Here is a 22,608-nt window from a genome sequence, read left to right as displayed (position 1 = left end):
GTCAGCAGGAGATCAGGGGTCTCATGGGGCTGGAGCTCTCCGGAGCTCCGCTCCGGGAGTGACCAGTCCAGGGGGCGGGGTGGTCACATGACCAAGCCCCGCCCCCTGCTCCCAGCAGCCAGCCCTGCCAGTAGGCCGTGTCTCACCCGGGCGACTCACAAGGAGGCAGGGGAATTGGGCGGCGCCAGCAGGGGCCGCTTCTCCAGGTGGCTGTAGGTGGAGGAGAAGGAGGCGCCGGAGGCAACAGCGGCCGGGTCCCTGAGCCGGCCCCACCCTCGGTGAGCAACGCCTCTTCCTCGCCCCATCGCCCCTTGCCAGGATGGAGCAGCTGCGGTGGTAGAGGAGGGCCGGGGAGCTGCGCTTTCTCTCTGGGCACTGCCTCTCGTCACTCAGCCCCCCCGCTCTGGCCGAAGTTGGCTCGCATGGTCGGCGACGCCTCCTCACCCCACCGCTCGTGCCATCCCCGTCACCTCCCCCCTTGCTTTCACAGTTTCTTTTCCCCTCCTTCGTATCGCTCCTGACCCAGCAAAGAAGCATTTCCATTCAGCCAGAGGATCCGTCTTTCTAATCTCCCCTCGTGGCCCTTCTGCGTGTGCTGGATCTGTTTGCTGCAGGCTCTCCTGGTTGACGGGAGCATGCCAGCAACCGGGAGTCTTTTTGTCTGTCTCGTCGCTCAGCCCCCCTGCTCCGGCCGATGTTGGCTCGCTCGCGCAGCGGGCGGTGACGCCTCCTTGCCCCGAACCCCGGGATGGCACTGGGCAGTGGGGCGAGGAGGCGTCGCCGCCCGCCACCCATGCGAGCCAACATCGGCCGAAGGGGGGGGCTGAGTGACGAGACAGGCAGCAACGAGACAGACAAAAAGACCCCTGGTTGCTGGCATGCTCCCATCAACCAGGAGAGCCTGCAGCACACAGATCCCGCACACGCAGAAGGGCCACGAGGGGAGACAAGCCACATTTTACCTTGGCGGTACTCTGATTCCCCCCCCCAATACTGGAAGATGCGTGCCCGTCCGGGGCGCGAATCAGTCTGTGGCGCACGGCTGGATTTCACGCAGGCTTCCAAGAAACTACGGTTCCCAGGTCTCCCTGCAGCTCTGGGTTTCTGGGTGGGGAAAGGAAAGAGGGAGTGGGAAATTCAAAAATCGAACCCGAAAGTGGAGTGGGAGGGCGCGGATAAAGGGGCGATGGAGGCTCCGGACATGCGCCGTCTCGGCCAGGCGGTGATGGGGCAGACGGGCAAATAGAGGGAAGAGGCCCCGGTGAAGCTGGCTGGAGGGGCCAGAGGGCAGTGGGGGGGGGACGCGCCCTGCCCTTATTTCGCTGTCCACAAAAGATGTCAATTCGAAAGGAGGATCCTCTGGCTGAACGGAAATGCTGCTTTGCTGGGTCAGGAGCAATACGAAGGAGGGGAAAAGAAACCGTGAAAGAAAAGGGGGGGGAGGTGATGTTCTTCTAAAGACAGCTGCAGTTTCCCCAAACGCTCCTCCTCCTCCTCCTCACGAGCTCTGGGACACCCAGCTTCTTTCATGGTGGGCGTTCCACAACTCATGAAATGTAAAATACCACGTTTCCCCTTTCTTTGTTAGCGACGTTTAGCCACAAAACAAACAAATGATAGATTTCTTCCCTGCCCCCATTTCCTCCAAGGGGTCAGGGGGGGTGGCCTTATGACACACTTCCGGTGATGTCAGGGGGTGTGGCATATGCTAATGAGTTATGCTAATGAGCTCCGGCAGCTCTTTTTCTACAAAAAGACCCCTGCAGGAGATGAATTATAATACCGAGAGATCTTCAGGCCTAATCTGGTGGCTGGCAACCCTGCCATTGATTCTTCCCGCCTACCTAAGCCAAAAACACACATGCAAGACTGTTTCGCTCCCCTTCCTCCCTCAGCACGAACAGTGGAAAAACAGAGTCTCTGGTGTTCCCCTTGTTTTGCCCCTCACTTGCTCACTTCCATATGCTTTTACTTGGCTCATGTATGGTTTCCTCTGAGTTATTTTCACATTATTGTAAAGCTGGCGTACCAAATAGAAACTATTTTAAAGGAAGAATAGGAACAGACTTCTCTCTGCGTCTGAATCTTCCTGCTCTTTTTGCCTATTTCCTTCTTCCTCGTTCCTATTCAGTTCTAAAGATTCCTCTCCCCTGAGAAGCGACGCCTCCTCCTACTGGGTCTTGCTTTGCGTGGAGAGAAATGTCACCTGAAAGGCAGCAGCTGGAGGGGGGGGTATTTTCATGATTTGCAAATGGCAGCTTCTCAAGAGATATCTGAGGTATTGATGTTCTTGCTTTCACCGAAATCAGCCGAAGAAGCCCCTGTGATGGATTAGTGGCTTGAGTAGGTGTGGAGGGAGTGAGCAAGCTCTGCTTCTTTGGAGAGAATGGCTAAGGATGGAATAATGGCGCCAAAGAAGTCTACTGATCATAAATCAGATCACTCATTCAGGAAGCCCCAAAGAGGCGGGCTATCTTCTCCGCTGCCTGAAAATTAAAGGAATTTGTCAGATAAGTTGTCAGTGGTTGTGAGTGAGGTAAAGCTGAAGGCAGAATTTGATGAGACAGTGGGAAGCCTATGACTGGATCTCCCCTGGTTTTTTAAAGCTACTAATAGCAACCCCAGGGGCTCCCAAAAAAGTTCAGTGCTTTGGAAAAGGAGGAGGAGGGATTAACCCTTTTGCTCACATTATTGCCCAGTGGAAATCTCTCTCTCCCTCATGCTGCTACTTGCCCCACAGCGGGAAACACAGAGATACCCATATGGAGGAATCTCTCACTGTTGTCTAGTTTGGCTCATTGATTTGATCCTGCACGTCTCACATTCCTATCTCCAAAGTGTTCCCAGCTAAGTCCCATAATGCAAGGCCATTAATTGTTGTTCCAGATTGCAGATTAAAGCCGTGGCCTTCTGTGTGTACAAATTATGTAGTTTGGGGAAGGGCCATCCATTGCCCAAACTGCATAATGGAAACAGACAACACAAGTTTTCTACCCTCAGTTGACAAATGAAGGGAATTATGGCACAGAGTGTCTGCTGTTCCCCAGCTCAAATGTGGCATCTGTGCCAGAGCCTGGAGCTGAGCTAAATCTTCTGGATTTCTGCCCTGTGCCTCAGCCACGGAGCTTTTCCTGCTTTATATATTTTCTCCAGGCTGACTGACATGAACATTTCTGAAGTGGTAAAATCCCCATATTGCCATCTCGGTTTCACGTGAGGAGCTGCTTTAGTGAAATTATCCCACGTCAGCAATTTCTCAAGTTACCATAGCAAAGAAAACCCTTCCAAACGTGGATTTTTCTTTATCGTATAGAAGCATAATTGTTTTTTCACTTAAGGGCAGTTTCAAACAAATGGTGCTCCTAATGGCACTGAGACAATTAATCCAACTTGTGAGGATCGTACCACAACAAAAATGAACGTGTGAATTGGTTCATAGTCATGGAACAGGTTACAGACAAGGTCATAGGACTGGCAGCTGCCTGGAGGAAAATGTCCTTTAAATATAGGTTTACAGAGATGTTATCTGCCAGGTGATGTTATGTACCTTCACACCACAAAAAAGCTTCAACTGCCCATTTCCACACAATAGGTAAAGGTTCCCTTGCTCGAAAGCCAGTCGAATCCGACTCTAGGGTTGCGGTGCTCATCTCCGTTTCAAAGCCGAAGAGCCAGCGCTGTCCGAAGATGTTTCCGTGGTCATGTGGCCGGCATGACTAAACACCAAGGCACACGGAACGCTGTTACCTTCCCACTGAAGTGTTACCTATTTATCTACTTGCAATTTCTTGCTTTCGAACTGCTAGGTTGGCAGGAGCTGGAACTAGAGATGGGAGCTCACTCCATCATGCGGCACCCGGGTCTCGAACTGCTGAACTACTGACCTTCCACAGCCTGCAGTTCAGCATCTTAACCACTTGAGCCACCGCAGCTCCTTCCACACAATAGGCCTCTATTAAAGAAGCCTCTTCAGGCCTTCTGGCAACCTTAACACTATATGCAAGTCATAGATTTTTTGTTGTCAGTGCATGACTCAATCATTTTGCCAGGTGCTGGAGAAGCCCAGCTTCCTGTTTAAAAGTTTAGCTCTTTTTGTTGCTGTAATAGCCATAGTAGCTAGAGGTAAAGACATTCTTATCCATTACAATAAGCCAGTTTGAGAGCCAGTTTGGTGTAGTGGTTAGGTGTGCAGACTCTAACCTGGGAGAACCGGGTTTGATTCCCCACTCCTCCACTTGCACCTGCTGATGTGACCTTGGGTCAGTCACAAGCTCTGGCACAGCTGTCCTTGAAAAAGAGCACTTTGTGTCAGAGTTCTCTCAGCCCCACCCACCTCACAGGGTGTCTGTTGTGGGGAGGGGGAGGGAAAGGAGTTTGTAAGCCGCTCTGAGACTCCAAGTGAAGGGCAAGGTATAAATCCAATCTCTTATCTTCTCTCTTCTTCTTCTTCTACAATGACTATACAATGACTATCCACTCGAGGGATTTAGTTGAGAGTAACCACCGAGTTCTTGTGAATGTCGTGCACATTCCACTATGGCATTTGAGGTAACTCACAGGAGCAGCAACTGACAGCTGAGAATGTCCAGGTCATCTTGTGTTTCTGATGTGGTGATCAATGCTGAAAAGGTCACTTACCTTTCTCCTCAGCATGACCCATCTTGGCTTACTGTTTTATAATCTCCCAGGAATGCTGAGTTTAAGCGAGAGCAATCACAATGTTTAATGTGCAAAGCATTAATTAATTTCATTTTTTAAATAAAATTATATGTATCACTTTTCTGAAAAAGAACTATTTGGGACAATTTACAACAAAAGGCTAATTAAAAAAAAAACCCCACTGAATAAACACAACTGCCTCAACAAACAAATCCAGTATGAAAATAAAAGGGAGTACAAAATGTATGGGCTACACTTAAAAGTTCTAGTTCAAAAGTTTAAACACTGAGAAAAGTAAGAACATTGATGGCATGGCACATTTTAAAGTAGGGATTTGAAAGTAGTAACCTTTTTTGGGGGGGGGCCCCGGAGGGGATTTTTTATTGCATTTTTTTATATTCTACAAACTACAACGGATAATTGGGAAGGGGTAACTACATCTAGGGAGAAAGGAAAGAAAACCACAACTAACTAAAACCCCAAGAATAGGAGATCATCACAACAGCTTGTATAAATGTTAATCTTAAATTGCTAATATTACTTTGAACATAGTCGGCTATGCTAAATTTTGTATCTTTTTATCCAAAGTTTTAACCATTCAAGAGAACCCCCAGAGCATCCCACAATAAAACTAAAGTTTAAAGGCACACTTCAGAGTCCTTCAGCCTTCATTTTGTCTTATCTTTTCTAATCCTCAATTTATATGTACGCTTGGGGGCAGCTGCCCCCTTATCAGAAAGAGAGTCCTCGTTGGAAGACCCTGAGTCGAATTCGCCACTGGATTTGCTGTCATCTTCTTCCTTCTTGACCTCAGTTGGCTCTCCCAGCTGCACTCTCAGGAACTCACGTGCTTTGGAAACAGAGCCAATCTTTTCTTTTTTTATCATGTAGTTTGAAAATGACGCGTTCTGGAATTAACCATCTATACACAATGCTATTTGTTTGGAGAAAAAGGATTAAATCTTTATATTTCTTTCTCTTTTGCCTTATTTCAAATGGAATGTCTTTTAGAATCCTGATGGTGTTGTCTCCGATTTTCAAGGGTGTTCCTGTCGTTGCTTTCAGGATAGAATCCCTCACATGTCACTTTGAGAATCTAGCCACTATTTCCCCAGGCAGATTATTCTTTTTCTTCCCCAGGCAGATTATTCTTTTTGATGTACACGGAATAGGACCTATAGACCACATCCATTTCGCTTGCAAGATACTCCGCTTTCAAATCTGTAACTGGGGCTAATGCTTCACTCAGAAGTTGCTTTAGATTCTCACCTTTTAACTCTGGGACCCCTTGGAACTGTAGAACCAAATTTGCTTTCTCCATTTGCAGCTGTAAAAGTTGTGATTCTTCAGAGACTTGTTTCTTTTCCAGCTTTTGCACCTTTTTCTTAACTTTTTTGGCGTTGACGTCCATTTCCTTCACCTTCTCAGCTGTTTGCTCCGTTATTTTTAAAGTCACAGTTGGAGCTGCTGAGTTGCTAGATTCTGATTTAGATTCGCCAGCTGTTGTTCGATGTTAGTCATCTGGTCCAGCAGAGGGTGTAAGGACTCTGCCAACATTTTGGAGACCTCGGTGGTCTCTTCCGGTTGAGGGCTCAAGCCGGCTGGTTTCACTTTGACTGGTTTGTCTTTCTCTGCCCTCTTCCCCCACCATCTTTATGGATTATTTACTTTTATGAAAACTTGCTAAAGTCTCTGAAATACGCCCATACACTTATCCGCGCTCTGGTAAGTATCTCAAAACAGATTTCAATGCTTTTTCTTCCGCTCCCCCCTAAGTATTTTGTTGTTTAGTTCATGCGTATGGGAGGGACCCCTCCCCCACTCGCTTTTTTCGCCATTCCCCGGGGGTAGCTTTCTTATTAAATTCTCATTTCGCTTTAACCTGACTCACAGTTCATTGTTGGTCATACGACCTCGCTCGGCATATGTTTAAAACATTTGATCTCCGACGCTTGTCCCGGTCAGCGGCTCTAGATCCATACGGACACTCAGCGGCAGGACCGTCAGGGCGGGGGAGTGCCTCAATTCCCCAGCATCGCGCTGGCGAAGAGACCACCCCTCAAAAACCCCATGGCTAAGAGCCTTTTGCCAAGGCTCCGGGGGGGTAGCGACCCATCACACACACCCTTTCCGCTGGTGCACAGATCACATCCCCAGGAGGTCCGGGAGATGCGTCTGCCAGTGTGTCACCAAACTGGAAACCCTGAAAGTAGTAACCTGATCAATGACCAAATTGGCCCTGGGGATATATTGGCAGGCGCATGAGAATTGGACGAGGATGCTGTCTGTATCCATCCACTGATGGAGGCAGGCAACAACATTCTGTCTGAGCTGAAGTTTCAAGGGCAGCCCTGCATAAAACACATTGCAGTAATCTAGCCTAGTTGGATGACTGTGGCCAAGATTGTATTTGAGGAAGGGGTACAGCCTGTTTATCAGCTTGAACAGATTTTTCAAAAACAACCTCTGGCCACTGCTGCTGTCTGGACGTTGAATGATCAGAATCCAGGAGCGACCCCAGGCATCTGCTCCTTCAGAGCATATGCTAACCTGTCTAGAATAGGAATGTGCGTTCCCCATGAGACACTCCCACTGCCTACTGCCTACTACCAGGACTCCATCTTGTCAAGATTCAGCTTCTATTTGTCCATCTTCATCCAGACCATAGCAGCATCCAATCACTGGGTTAGAACTCCAACTACTGTCCTTGGATTTTATTCATACTGATGACACCAAAACCTGAAGTGAAGAACAGTGTCCTGGTGACTGGATGTTGATATTTAAAAGCACTGGCAACCAGATAAACATTTGAAGCTGTCTTACACTGAATCAGACGATTGGCCTATCTGGCAGGTGCTCTCCAACAACTGAAACAGAGAACATATCTGGATTCTTTTAAGAGTATTGAACCTGAGACACTCTTCATGCAAACCCTGAGCTATGCCCCACTTTGCAGGACTCTCCATCAAGGTCATCAAGTTGTCTGCTACTAGAAGAATGTTCCCCTGATATTTCTGAAGAGCTTGAGCTGGATAGTTCTCTGAGCACCAGGGAGGTCTGTGCATTTTCTGTTGGACCTTATTCTTTTAACAGGCTAAGGGAAGCTTCATTTAATAAAGTTACATTATAGAGGCAGTAAAGTCACAGTTTAAGGCTGCATTGAGAGTTTCACTCAAGGCAGTAATAAAATGTTTCACTTGTAAGTGATTGGGTCGAGTTTCCATATTTTGCACAGGGACTCTTCAGGGGACAACCAAATTATCCATAACATTATTCTATTCTCAAAGATTTATTAACTCTGGCAGAACAAGTACCTCAAAATTAGCTCAGTTTCTCCAGTACTCTTTTCTCTGAACTTTTGACTGCATGTTATTTTTTTGCCCTTTGTCTCTGCATGGGGCCATTTTTCAAGGAGTAGATGCAATCTTTCAACATACCCAGTCCTTCTAAACCACACCAGTCCCCTACCCACCTGCACTACAAATGTATGGAATTGTGGTACCAGCTGGGAAAGAGGGGGAGGTGGTACCATTTGTGTACTGCATAAAACCTGCTTTTTTGGGAGCTGCTTATATTTCTGGTTTTAAAATAGTGGCATGGAAAGCCCCCTTTCAAATATGTCTCCAGAGCAGATAGGTATGGATCTGGAAATGATGGTGGAGGATTTCAGATACTTTCATTCTAGTTTCAGACTTTTTCATAATAATGTACTGAAAACTGTACTACCATATACAACAGGGTCCAAGTCTGCATTCAGATACCATCAGTTTGGTTTGTTTAAATTTATGGAACAAACTTTGGTTTGTCTATCAGATAGAAGTACAAACTGTGGTTTGTGCACAAATAAACCCTGGTTTATTTGCTTCTCCTTCCTGCTTCCTCTCAGAGATTTCGTCTTTCCTCTATTGCTGTCTCTATGGCCAAGCAGCAGCAATGGTTGTTATTCTTCAATAAATAATGCTTTGCGAATTCAGATGTCACAAGAAAACACAAACTGTAGTTAACAAACCAGCTACAAACCTAAGTTGAAATTTGGTTTCAGATAACTAATCCTGGGTTGCAGTCACACGCGCCAGAAAAAATGGGGGGGGGAAGCGAGGCTAATTCCTCCAGAGGAATTTGATCCGCAGTTACACACACCTCCCTTTGAAGCTGCGGATGCAGTCCATCAGTGTGTGATCAAATGCAACTGCGGGTAATTCATTTTTTGTGTGCCGTTTTTTCCCCATGTGCTTAACTGAGGGATCGATGAATCGCACCTCTGCACCAAGGGCTCCCTATGGAGTTTGCAATGATGCACATACTGCAAAGGGAGAAAAAAATCCCTTTGATGATCAGACCATCCCAACACCATGAGAGCACGCTGGAGTGATCAGACACCAGAAGGTCCATCCGTGGCGCGTCACAACTCATTTACTACCAGGTTTTCCCCGGTGTCTTTTAACTCTGCTTCTGCAGTGGAGCAGAATGGGTTGTGGACGGCTGCAAGGCACTTCCCAGATGTTGTTGTCTGATCATGCCCTTTAAATCCACCCGGCATTTGCACCTGTGTCGGGTCTAATTGTGAGTATGATCACAGCCCTGGTTTGTTGTACTGTTTAAATTCAGACATGACACTCAGTCAGGGCATGACCAAACTACCGTTTATCAAAAAGTCACTGAAGAGACATACCTGTTCCATGTGTTTTTCAGATGTTAATTTTTTCCTTTGAAATGTTCAACAACTTCTTGGATTAAAAGTAATCTAGCAGTATGAGGTTTTCATGTTAATTATTTGAGCTGGGATCGTATGGATACATTGATTCCATCCTTGGTTCTTGAGTGACTAGCCCAAGGCCAAATTCAACCAGCCATTGTGCATGTGACCAAGTGTTTGTGTCCTGCCTACTCCTGACTTCTGATTAATAAGTAATGAGCGTATATGCCCTCACCTATTCACTTTTCCACAAACCTCCACCCTAATATGGATCAAGGGTTGGTTTACAAAATCGACAAAGAAGAAAAAAGGGGAAAAAACTGAACCTAAACCTAGAATTCAGAACCTAAAAAGGTTAGTCAGGAATAGAAAAGGGCCAACTCTAAAAATCTAATCATAAAAATCTACAAAAATATATAGGTGTGTTTATTCAACATAAATTAAAATAACAAACAAGGGCCCATTCATACCTCATATAAAACTATAAAAACATACAAGGGCTAATAAGATAGACCTAATAAGATAGACCTAACGCGTTTCGGCCTTTACAGGCCTTCTTCAGAGGTCTAATACATACAGAACATATTGGCTGATGTGCAAAAATACATACAATTCTACATATACAAAATATGGAATGAAGACCAGAGATCAATTGTTCCAAAGTTTAACCACTGGGCAAGGAAAAGAAATACAGAAATACAAATGAAGCCTCCAGTGAAATCACATGTCCAGTGGTACTCTGGTCAACACCAAATTTTATGTCAAGATATTGTGTTTTATTATGCTGTTGTTCGTTTGCATATTTTAACTTCGGCATGGCCGTTTGTTACCCGCCCAGAGCTGTATATTGGATGGGGCGGGATATAAATCCCAAAAATAAATAAATAAGTAAATAAATATATTCATCTAAGGTTGTACAGCCAAATGTTCCAAATGTTCCTTAGGTTAAAAGCTTTATGTTGAATAAACACACATATATATTTTTGTATATTTTATGATTAGATTTTAAGAGTTGGCCCTTTTCTATTCCTGACTAACCTTTTTAGGTTCTGGTTTTAGATTCTGGTTTACAAAATCACCATTTTTGCTCATGGTGAAAAATGTAGGGGAGGAAGAGATGAGCCTCTGGGGTCAGTCCTGATCTTCCCAGCATTGTTTAGAAAGTAAACATAACCATGTGAGACCATGATCTTAGGCTATTAGGCGGGAAGAGGGAGGGATTAACCAACCTAGCCCTGAGCTCATCAAACCTTCATGCATTCAGTCAATGCGCAGAAAGAGTGAGCAGACACAAACACACTAACCCTGCTTTCATGCAACCATTGGCTCATCAGTACTGTGCCTACTTGTGGAGGAAGTGTTTGTGCATAGGCTTCCACCCCATGATTGGGAATGCTGCTTTTCGAATGTTTCCAAGCATGGGAAGGATTTACAAACAGGCAATTGTGAAGAGATGGGGGGACATATTTATGCCTGCTGTCACACATTGACAGAATGCACAGAGGGAACAGCCGCCCAGTCTTTGCCTGTCTTTCCCCCTTCCTAGGGCTAGTGCCGCAGAAGTACTTTCAATCTGTCAAAGCTGGTAAAGGAGCTGTATCCCTTCCTCTGTGACAGAATCACATGGGAAGAGAAGGTTTAACACCCCTCCCCCCCAGCTTGGCCCCATGCAGCCACTACTGTCCTTTAAAAATGCTGGGCAAGCCCTTTAATGGGTATCCCAGTGCCATGTCTGGTTTGGCCCTTCGTGACCCATGTTTGTCAGCAATGTGTCCTAATAAGGCACTCTTCTCAGTGAGTCTTGTCTCTGATGTGACTTGGTATTGCTTGCACTTGACTAACAATGAAATGATTTCTTTCTAGGTGGGGAACCTTGGATTGCTCTTCATGCTCCTTTTTTTCATCTATGCTGCTCTCGGAGTGGAGCTCTTTGGAAAGCTTGGTGAGTTTTCCAACACTGAATGTATGTAGGCGAGTCACAGAATTCAGGACAAGTGAAGGATTCCCGTAATGTATCATGTTTCGCATTGATGGAATAACAGACATGAATTTTCCTATTGTCTTTGTCCTCTCCAAGAATCGACCGTGACAGAGAGTTTCTCTTGCGTGACTTATCATCCATGGTTAGACTGTTTCAAATATGGGTGGCTCTTGTTTTTCATACAACTAACTCAGTGAACTGTTAAGACAGACAGTGACCATTCTTCATTTTGTATCTTGGGCGGTGTTCACTAAGGACCTTCCCAGATGAGTGTTGTATTGTTCAGGGAATACACAATCATTACTCAGTTGCTGCAGATGATCCAAATGTCTTTCTTTTAGCTACTGCTGCAGTCGCTCAGACAGTGTATTTTCTCTGCCCTCAAACCACATCCTATTGTATTTTAGCATCAGGGAGGATCCTTAGTTGCCACTTGCACATGGTGTTCAAGGAGGGGTGTTACTATGAGGCCTGACACCACTTCCGTCCTCTGGGAGAATTTATAGTAGATTTGGATTGTTAAATAGTAGTACTGCACTGTGGTCTGTGGGGGAATTCTGGGGAGCTCTTTCCTTTCTGAAGTCCCTAGAGACAGAAGAAGAGCTGAGGAAGAGTAACAGCCCTTTTGCAGGAATTGGAGGCAGTCAGTTTCTGGCCTATGGCTGCCAACTCTGGGTCAGGAAATTCCTGGAGATATGGGAGTGAAACCTGGGGAGAACAGGATTTGGGGAGGAGAGGAACCTCAGTAGGGTAACAGTGCCATAGAATCCAGCCTCCAAAGTAGCCATCTTCTCCAGGGGAACTGATCTCTGTAGTCTAAGCGATCAGTTGTAATTCCAGGAGATCTCCAGACCCCACCTGGAGGCTGGCAACCCTATGTAGCCTCAGCTCCTGCCTATGAGCAGGAGCACACTGTTGTGATTGTAGGGTTCCCATTCCCCCAACAGGGGTTGGGGTTTGCCTGCTTTCGCAGTCCCCAATCCGCTGGCCCCGATCTGGCCAGCAGGGGGAACCTCGCCCCCAAAGTGCCTTGTTTGCGCTAATGTGCCTGGCACAATGACATAACCTGATGGTGACATCATTGTGCAGGTCACATTGCAGGGGGGGATGCTTGATTGTTTAAGGAAAAGCCATAGAGTTTTTCCTTAAATGATAGAGCATCCCCTGCACAACGATGTCACCATCAGGTTATGTCATTGTGCCAGGCACATTAGCGCAAACAAGGCACTTTGGGGGCGAGGTTCCCCCTGCTGGCCAGATCGGGGCCAGAGGATTGGGGGCTGCGAAAGCAGGCAAACCCCAAAGACATTGTCATGGCACACGCACAAAACATATAAAGTACTAAGACTGATGCGTAGCGTAGTGATTTAGGCTCATACTTTATTATAGATGGAAGAACAAGAGATGCATTTGCCAGCTCGCAGGCTGGCTTATATTCTCAACTCACACCACACCCAAACACACACCCACACCCGTGATTGGATATCTACAGTGCACCCCTAGACCCATAGGTCCCTCCTAGGATCCTAGCTTTCCCATAGGTGTGCTAGGATCTGTTTAGGCTATTGTCTCTAGAAGCAAAACTTGGGTCCTTCGCCCAACCACATGTTTGCCCGACCTCGTGCGTGGGCTTCCCCGGGTACACTACACCCCTCTCCCCTTGGTCCAATTGGCCCGAACACACGTAGTCCTTGAGGTATGTGGGCTTCTTATGCTCTCATGTGGAGCAGCAGACGGCTGGAGCCGGAGCGGGGCTTCCTGGTACTGTCTTTGTGGACTCCGGGGCCAGTGTTGTCGCTGGGGGTATTTCTGTCAGGGCAGCCGAGCTGCTGGGCTCTGGGCAGCTCAATGGTTCCGGGTTGCTGCTGTCTTCCCCGCCAGGGTCGGGCTGGATGCTGGAAGTGGAGGGCCCATGGCTGCCAGTCCTCCAGGATAGATGGCAGCCTCATCCGTGCTGTCTGGGGCCAGAGGCAGAACTCGGCGGCAGAGCTGATCTATGTGCCGCCTCCGAAGCTGTCCATCCTTGCTGGCAACCTCATATGATAGAGGACCGGTCACCCAAACCACTCATGCTGGAACCCATGTGGGACTCCGGCCGTAGTTGCAAGCATAGACCGGGTCCTTTGGGAAAAAACCCCTCTGGGCCTCCTGGTCGACCGGGCAGGCGCTGTGATCCGGGGCCGAGTCCGGGTGGAGGTGGTCCAAGCGGGTCGTCAAACATCGACCCTTGAGCAGCTCCACTGAGTTGCGGCCGGTGGTGGAGTGCGGGGTGGTGCACTGGCCGAACAGGAAAGCTGCCAGCTTGTAGTCCCAGTCACCCCAGTCCATGCAGCGCAGCGCCTCTTTCATTGTGCGAACCATCCACTCCACTTGGCCGTTGGTAGCAGGGTGGAAAGGTGCGGAGCAGATGTGCTGGATCCCGTAGTACTCCACAAACTCCAGGAACTCGGCTGATGTAAAGAGTCCGGGATTCTGTGGGAGCTGAAAATCTGCCACATTGCTTTGATGGTGGACCGGGACGAGGTGGAGGAGACAAGTATCACCTTCAACCATTTCATGTAAGCATCTACCAGGATGAAAAAGATCTGCCCCTGGAATGGCCCTGCAAAGTCCAGGTGGAGTCACACCCATGGCTTGTGGGACGAGTCCCAGGGTCTCACTGGAGTGGTCAGGGGCTCTGGCCGTGACTCCTGGCACTTCTGGTACCACTTCACGGTGTCTTCTATCTGGGAGTCTAGTCCCGGCCGCCATACATAACTCTGGACCAGGGCTTTCATCCTTACTACTCCAGGGTGGTGCTCGTGCAAAGCAGTTAGTATGTGGCCTTGCAGCGGTTGCGGAATCACCACCCAACTTCCCCACAACAAACATCCCTTGTGGGATGACAGCTCATCCCAGCAGCCGACGAATGCCGTGAACTCAGAACCCATCTGACCCACAGGCCATCCCCTCCCTACCCAGTCAAGGACCCGGGAGAGAATGCGATCCCAGGTGGAATGGCGGGCCACCTCCCCCACCTGTACCAGGTGAACGGGCAGGTCCTCCAGCAGGGCGACGTAATGTGCAGGTGTGGGGTCGGAGGAGGAGGGCAGCGGCAGGCGGCTCAAGGCGTCGGCATGGCCCATCGCCTTACCGGGGTGGTGGACTAACGTATACTGGTACCCCGCAAAGATAATAGACCAGCGGAGTACCCAGGGGGACAGGATCTGAGGGGTTTGGCGGTCCGGGGCAAGCAAACCGAGCAAGGGCTTGTGGTCAGTGGCGATTGTGAACGGCCGGCCATAGAGGAAATTGTGAAATTTTTTCACGTCGGCCACAATCATGAAGGCCTCATTGTCAATTTGAGCATAGTTACGCTCCGTGGCCGACAGGGTGCAAGAATAATAGGCCACGGGAACCTCGCAGCCGTCAGCCAGCCAGTGACCCAGGACCGCCCCCACTCCATAGGGAGACGCATCACAAGCCAGCACCACGGGGAGGGACTCGTCGAAATGAGCGAGTACAGCGTTGGAGACCAGCAAGTCCTTGACCGCCCGGAAGGCGGCGGCGTGTGCCGGACCCCAGACCCAAGGGGCCTGCTTGTCCAAGAGCCGGTGCAGCAGCTCTGCAATGGTGGCCTTGTGGGGGAGGAAGGAATGGTAGAAATTTAAAAGCCTCAGGAAAGCCTGGAGCTCCACCTTCGAGGAGGGCATGGGGGCCTGACTGATGGTGCGTATTTTCTCCTGAGTAGGGTGGATCCCCTGGGCTTCAACAGCAAACCCCAGGAACGCCACCTGGGGCACTTCCAGGACGCACTTCTCCTGCTTCACCTTTAGCCCAGTGTTAGCAAAGTGCTTGAGCATGACCCGGAGCCACGCCGCAAAGGTTTCAGAGTCTGGAGCCGTGATCAAAACGTCATCAAAAAACAGCTGGACTCCTGGTATCCCTTTAAGGAGACAATCCATCAGGTTTTGGAAAATACCCGGCGCCATGCTCACCCCAAATTGCAGGCACTGGACCCTGAAAGCCCCCCCGTGTGTTACAATAGTATGGGCCTCGGCAGAGGCGTCATCAACTGGCAGCTGCTGGTAGGCTTGGGCCAAATCCAGCTTGCTGAAAACCTTTTCCCCGCCAGGGAAGCCAAGACTTGGATGACCACCGGTATTGGGTACGCGTGGCCTTGAAGCGCCTTATTAATGGTGCACTTATAGTCCGCGCAAATGTGTATGTCCCCATTCGATTTTAGTGAGGTGACAATGGGGGTTTCCCAGTGGGTGGGCGGCACCAGTTCTAACACCCCCTGCACAACCAGGCGGTCCAGTTTGGCTTCTATCTTTGGCCAAAGTGCTATCGGGGCTTACCTGACTTTTATTCTGATCGGCCACACCACGGGGTCAAGGTCTAGGGAAACAGGGGGACTGGAGTAATGGCCAAGAGTGCCGTCAAAAATTCCCAGAAAGTCCTGGCAGACCACGTCAAATCCCTGCGGTTGTACAGAATTGACGCCCGTCACAGTAAAACCCAAGGGCCCAAACCACGCAAGTCCCAACAGGCTAGTGAGTTTCCCTTCCACCACCAGCAATTCTAAGAGTCCGTCAAAGTCCCGGAACTGCATCCGGAATTTGCCCCAGCCCTTGATGGCCACAGGGTTTTTCTGAAAGTCCCGCAGCAACAAACCCCGTGGCTTTTCCAGGAGAGCCCCTCCTCCAGGGCAGAGTTTCTGTAGAGCCGCTGCCAAAATAATGGAAAAGGAAGAGCCCTGTCCAATTCCATGTGGCAGGGGGACCCCTCGATTAACTCTGGGCAATTTCGCACTAGGCTTGCCACCGGCCGCCGCCGCCGTTTGCCCCGACACTATTTGTCAATTTCACACCCGAGGCTGCGGGGCTGCATTTGACCCGCGGCTTCGCCCGATTTCCTCCGCAGTTTCGGAATCCTCAAAAACCAGGATCACGAAACTGCGGAGGAAATCAGGCGAAGCCGTGAGTCAAAATGCAGCCCCGCAGCTTCGGGTGTGAAATTGACATGTTTGTGTCGGGGCAAACGGCGGCTGTGCTGCGAGGCAGCTCTAGTGCAAAATCGCCCACAGTCACATGCATCTTATTAGGGGCTTCAGGGGGCAGATTCATTACCTGGTGCTGCTGGTGGTTGATGCTCAGGGAATGTAGGTCTAGGTCCTCTTGGTGTGTTGAGGCTACCTTCCGGGTTCCTCAGGAGCGGCAGGCACGGGCGATGTGGCCTTGTTTCCCGCAGGTCTGGCAGACGGCATTGAGGAACCGGCACGTCTTGCATTTGTGGCCATCCCCGCAGCTGGCACAGGCCGTAGAGTGACCGGCATCCTTGTGTACTGGCGTTGTAGGTGGCAGTCGCTGATTCCGACAGTTGGGTTGTCTTACGTGCAGGACCTCTTCCTCGTCTGAGTCGTTTGTCGCTGGGGACACGTGGTGTGTAGAAGATGGCGGATGGTCGCGGTGAGAGCCCTCAAATGTGGTGGCCATTTGCAGGGCTGTGTCCAGCTTGAGGCCCGTTGTACCAACCAACTTGCGGTGGAGCTTGGCGTCTTGGATGCCCCAAACAAATTGGGTCAATAGGTTGTCCTTGACCTTCTTGAACTCACAGTCTACTGCTAGCTGGTGGAGCTCGGCCATGAAGGCAGAAGCCATCTCGCTGGGCTTCTGGAGGTGAGCCTGGAAGTCCATGCAGTTGGCCAGCATGGTAGGTTTTGGCGCATAGTATTTGGTGAGAGCCGCGATGATCTCCTCATAGGTGTTTTCCGCGATTTTCTTGGGCGCCAGGAGGCTCTTTGCTAGGTAGATGGTCGCCACTCCACACGTGCTGAGGAGTAGGTCCCGTTTCTTGCCTGCATCTGTGACCTCGTTGTAGGCGAGGAAACTCGTGAGCTGGTCTACCCACGATTTCCAGAACTTGGGGTGAGTGGGGTCGAAGACCACGAGGGTTCCCAGAGCAACAGCCATGATTCTGCTGTGTGGCAGTGAGCGATGTCCCGGGGATTGGTGCGCGGTGCGTTGCTGCTCGGGAGCGATGCAGACCACGGTGTCCATTGGGGGTGGTGCTCGATGCCGGGTCGGTGTCAGGCTCACTCAATGAGATTCCATCCTCGTCGCCAGTATAAAGTACTGAGACTGATGTGTAGCGTAGTGATTTCAGCTCACACTTTATTATAGATGGAAGAACAAGAGATGCCTTTGCCGGCTTGCAGGCCGCCTTATATTCGCAACTCACACCATTAGCCCAGTGTTATATTCGCAACACACACCCACACCCGTGATTAGATATTTATGGCGCAACCCTAGACCCATAGGTCCCTCCTAGGATCCTAGCTTCCCCATAGGTGTGTGCTAGGATCCGTTTAGGCTATTGTCTCTAGAAGCAAATGTCGGGTCCTTCGCCTGACCGCATGTTTGCCCAACCACGTGCACGGGCTTCCCCGGGTACACAACAAAGCACATGCACCAAAGAGATCCCGGACCAATCGAGTCACACACACACACCCCGCCAGCAGCCAGATAAGTCCTGGCAACCGTATGTGATTGTGACCAGTGGTGGAAAGGCCTGCTCATGAGGCAGGCAAAGGAAACAGGCCTAGCTAGGAAGCTACAGAGAAATAACAAAGGAAGGAGGAAACTGGGAAGGAAGGATGTTGTTGGTTCTCTCTGGCTAGAAAGGGAAGCATGAACCCAAGATGAAAAGGAATGGGGTACAAGTAACCCCTTTTTAATCAGGCAGGCAGAGGACAAAACGTCCTATGTCTTGTCCCACCCCCTCTCACACACTGCCCATTGAAGTATGGTGATGCAATACACTTCTCTTCCTTCTCTTCCCTCCTTTAAATTTGCTTCCCCCTACCCGAAAGATTCATTCAGCTGAAACCCCAGCAGTCCTCATTGCCAACTGAGATGAAGCCCAAGGCATAGCTATGTAACTGCATTTGCTCACATTCCTCCCTTGCTACTTTTCAGAGCTATTCATCATATTTTTATCCTGCCCTTTCTCCAAGGAGTTCTGGGTGGAATAAATGATTCTTTTCTCCTCCATTTTCTCCTGATAGTTATTCTTAGGCTGAGAATAGCTGGGCCAAGTTCAGCTACAGGGCTTGTTTGAACCAACGTCTCCCAGTCTGACACAACCCCTGTCACCACCCTGCTCCTGGTTTTCTCCACCTTTCCTCTTTTCTTTGCCTATATCTCTCCCTTCCCTCCATTCCTTTTTACTCTTGTAAAGTATAATTTATAGTAAACATTGATAGTATAATAATAGCTGTAATTATATATATATACAGCCTTCCTGCAGCTCCTCAGAGAAACCGCTATTAGAATTTTATCTTTGATCTTCTGTCACTGTCTCTTGATCTCAAAGTTACGTATCTTTAACGGGAATGTTATATTCTCAGCTTTAATATCAGCCTGCAGTATTATTACCATGGCCTGGCATCCTGAGAACCACAGAGACATTCAGTCATTTACTAGCTACTTAAAGGCTTCTGGATTACACTTATTCTTTCAGGTTCTCAGATTGCCTTATGCAAAAAGGAATTAATGAATCCAGATGAAGCATTTAGATTAGTCAGTTTCTGCCTTACAGGGGCCATGGTGGCTCAGAGGTTAGGATGATGAGCTGCAGACCGGAAGGTCTGTAGCTCAGCAGTTCAAGACCCTAGTGCCGTGGGACGGTGTGAGCACCCATATCTGGTCCCAGCTCCTGCCAACCTAGCAGTTTGAAAGCAAGAAATTGCAAGTAGATAAATAGGTACCGCTTCGGTGGGAAGGTAACAGCATTCCGTGCCCCTCTGCGTTAAGTCATGCCAGCCACATGACCACGGAAAACATCTTCAGACAGTGCTGGCTCTTTGGCTTGGTAACGGAGATGAGCACCGCCCCTAGAGTCAGATTCGACTAGCTTTCGAGCAAGGGAAACCTTTACCTTTATTTATGCCCTTAAGACAAGAGAAAGAACATAGCCAAGCCTCAATAGCTTTGCCAGTATTGCTGTGGTCACTTGGCTGAAACCTGAGTAGCGGTAGTGACATCCCTGGATGTTGGCACACCCGTCACTGCCTCCTGTACTGTAGCACTGTCAGGCAGTCATGCAGGAGGAGCCAACACCCATAATTGCCCCCACCAGCCAGGTCTGAGTTCAGTGGCCCTGGTAGCACTACAAGGGCCTCTCAACCTAGCTTGGAGGAGGAGGAGGAGGAATTGGATTTATACCCCGACTTTCACTTGGCGTTTCAGAGCGGTTTACATCACCTTCCTCTCCCCACAACAGACACCCTGTGAAGCAGATTGGTCTGAGAGAGCTCTGAGAGAACTGTGACTGATCCAAGATTACCCAGCTGGCTGCATGTGGAGGAGTGGGGAATCAAACCTGGTTCTCCAGATTAGAGTCCGCCACTCTTAACCACTACACCAAACTGGGTCTCCATTAACATTAGGCCATTTTAATTTCCCATTCCACCCCAGACAACCAAGCTGAAAAAAATACTTCTTAAGAAACAACATTAGATGCATTTCAGATAACAAAATAGAAACTATTCTAGGCATTGTTAAACTGTATGATCACGAGTCCCACTGTAATCACAATATAAACAAACTGAAATCATCACCGGCAACTTTGATCTCTACCTCCATGGGTGCTGCTGTAGAAACCATCCGACAGATGTCGTTAAGTACAGAAAGGTATCCCTGACGTTAGCCAAACACAAGAACCTTTTTGCCTCAGGTCCTTTCTAACCGGAGTTATTCCTTGGGACCCTCCAAAAGTATGCCATTTTGAACAAGTGCAGAAAAAGTAAATTCCCTAACTCTGCAGAAGGGCCCTGTCCCTGTTCTTGTAGCTGGTGATCTGAAGGTCTTAGCAAGGCCAGTTGCATTTAGTCAGAGTTGTTATTTGTTTGTTAATTTAGTACCATGACCTTGTTTTTCTTCCAAAGAGCTGCAGGGTGGTTTACAGTGCAATCCTAAACTGAGTTAAACCCTTCTAAGTCAATTGAAGTCAGTGGTTAGGACCACACTGCTTCAGACGGCACTGTTAGCCACATAAGAGCCCTGAGGGATTGATTAGGCTGATGGATACTGTCTTGTCCAGAGCTACTCTGTGAGTTTCATAACTGAGCAGAGATTTAAAGCTGGGCTTCCCACATGAATTCCACTGTGGATTCTGCTTACAGCTACTCTTGTAGACATAATTGTAAAAGAGTTTGTACAAATTCTTTAATTATACTTGTCAATATGATTTCTTGACAAGAAATTACAGATGGTTCCCTGTACGGGGACTCCACTCATGTTCTCAGAAACTATATAATGTATATGTCTGCCAATTTAGTAATGTATCCAATGGGTATGACCATCCATTCTGCAATTGCTGCTTTAAGGAATACAATAGTATGTTGTTTTAGTATCATGGGGATAATGTGAACACCCCAATAAAACTGTAGCTAAGTACCTATTTTCTCTGAATGGATTAGAAGTTGAGTTGTTTATTTTGCTTATCTAGCTGGCTGTAACACCTGGCTCTGCAGCTTGTGCAATGCTAATTGTCCATTAATTTTAATAGGCAAAACAAACAGAATTTTTTGTAAGATCCACAAGCAAATCTCTTTGGGCTTTCCAAAAAAAATCAGTAATAGGAGAGACCTTTGGAAAGTAGCTATAATTTTAAGTATTGCAGGAATGAAATATATTTTTTTTAATCCTGTCCATTTCAGCCATCCCAGCATGTTGAGTAATAGCACATGGAAACTATTTTTAATGAAGTCTCAAGTACAAAATTCAGAGTTCCAAGAGGAGAAGTGTTACAAAGAGCCCCCTTATTAGCTCTTACCATTCCCTGCAGTATAGCCATCTGTCTGGTTACTCACCTAGAATTTCCTTCTTTCCAGTATGTAATGATGAGCACCCCTGTGAGGGCATGAGTCGCCATGCCACCTTTGAGAACTTTGGGATGGCTTTCCTCACGCTTTTCCAGGTCTCCACTGGTGACAACTGGAATGGAATTATGAAGGTAACTTGCACCACTGACGGAACATGTCTCTTGCCCCAAGAAATTGTGTCCAGAAATGGATTAGCACACTGGAAGTGTGTGTGTGTGTGTGAATACATGCATACACATATATGTATATGTGCCTATGAGCATTCTAGATGAACTAGTGAGACTTGAAATATCCACCTGGATAGCAAGCACAGCCCATCACATACTGAGGATTTCTACAGTAGGTCATCTGATACTACTCAATCATGGAGAAGGGAAGCAGGCCCATAACCAGGATTTTTTAATTCAGGGGGCCTTTAAATAAGTTGGGGGGCACCCTGCACAGACACCCCCACACACCCCCAAGGGAGCATCACACATAAAATAAAAATTGGAAGTTGGGGAAGGGGCTGGGCTGGATGGGGAGTTGGGGGGGCTTGGCAGTAAGTCAGGGGGCCAGGCCCCAGATGCCCCTCTGTAGCTACGGGCCTGAAGGGAAATGGTAGAAGAGGGCAGGGAGTGCAAACATCTAGTCGGTGCCTGCAGATATTGCGGGCATGGCAAGAAAGTCACAGTTAATTTGGAGTTGGAAGGACCTCATTGGATCTTGGCACATAGAGTTCTCTTCAAGACCTGTGGTTAATTATCAGAGTTTGTGTGAGGTTTGAAATTCCAAAGCAGGAGCTGGTGAAAGGAAGGGAGATAATTTGGAAGCTCCTGGCACAGGTTAAATTGATATCACCCAATGGAACAAATAGAAATTTTGGAGAATTTTCCGTGGCAATAAAAACAATTCCCATGAATTGCTCTTTGCTAAAATTAAAAATATACTGCTTTCTCCCATATTTATGTACTTATTTACTATATTTATAGTCCGCCTTTCTCACTGAGACTCAAGTGTAAAGGCATGCAGTCAATAGGGTGAGATGTCTAAGAGCAATGTACTAGGACTAGGATTGCAGTGATCTGAAACAAAGCATAGCATATTAGACATGATCAGACCCTTTTGAAAGAAATTGTGGACACTCATGAGCTCTCAGATGGCGTCTCATCCACATATACAGCTGCCTTTCCCATTGACGGTAACCATTTTATGTGGTCATTTGGCCCCATATACTGTCCACAGATGAGCCCTCTAGGGGGTTAGCCCCCTTCCCGTTTTGTACTAAACTCCAGGAACATTTAAAAATGTCACTATGGGTTAAATCCTACACCCTATTGAATATACATCTCATAGAAGTAAGCACTACTTTGTACCCAGAAAATTTTTGTTAGGGCGGCCCCAAGGGGGCAGTTTAGTACAGTT

At 48.1% G+C, this 22,608-nt stretch overlaps 1 protein-coding gene across 1 annotated transcript in view; it reads left to right on the top strand.

The window, feature by feature from the left end:
- CACNA1I (calcium channel, voltage-dependent, T type, alpha 1I subunit) overlaps positions 1-22,608 on the top strand; it is a 441,973-nt gene that overhangs the window by 402,899 nt on the left and 16,466 nt on the right. The window contains exons 29-30 of the mRNA XM_015419166.1: positions 11,219-11,297; positions 21,214-21,335. Coding sequence (XP_015274652.1) covers positions 11,219-11,297; positions 21,214-21,335 — 201 coding nt within the window. The remainder of the gene's footprint in view (positions 1-11,218; positions 11,298-21,213; positions 21,336-22,608) is intronic.

This window comes from Gekko japonicus, unplaced genomic scaffold, assembly GCF_001447785.1.
Source record: "Gekko japonicus isolate JY-2015 unplaced genomic scaffold, Gekko_japonicus_V1.1 scaffold37, whole genome shotgun sequence".
Classification (NCBI taxonomy): domain Eukaryota; kingdom Metazoa; phylum Chordata; class Lepidosauria; order Squamata; family Gekkonidae; genus Gekko; species Gekko japonicus.
Note: the sequence above shows the minus strand (reverse complement) of the source record. Positions and strands in the feature narration are given on the sequence as shown.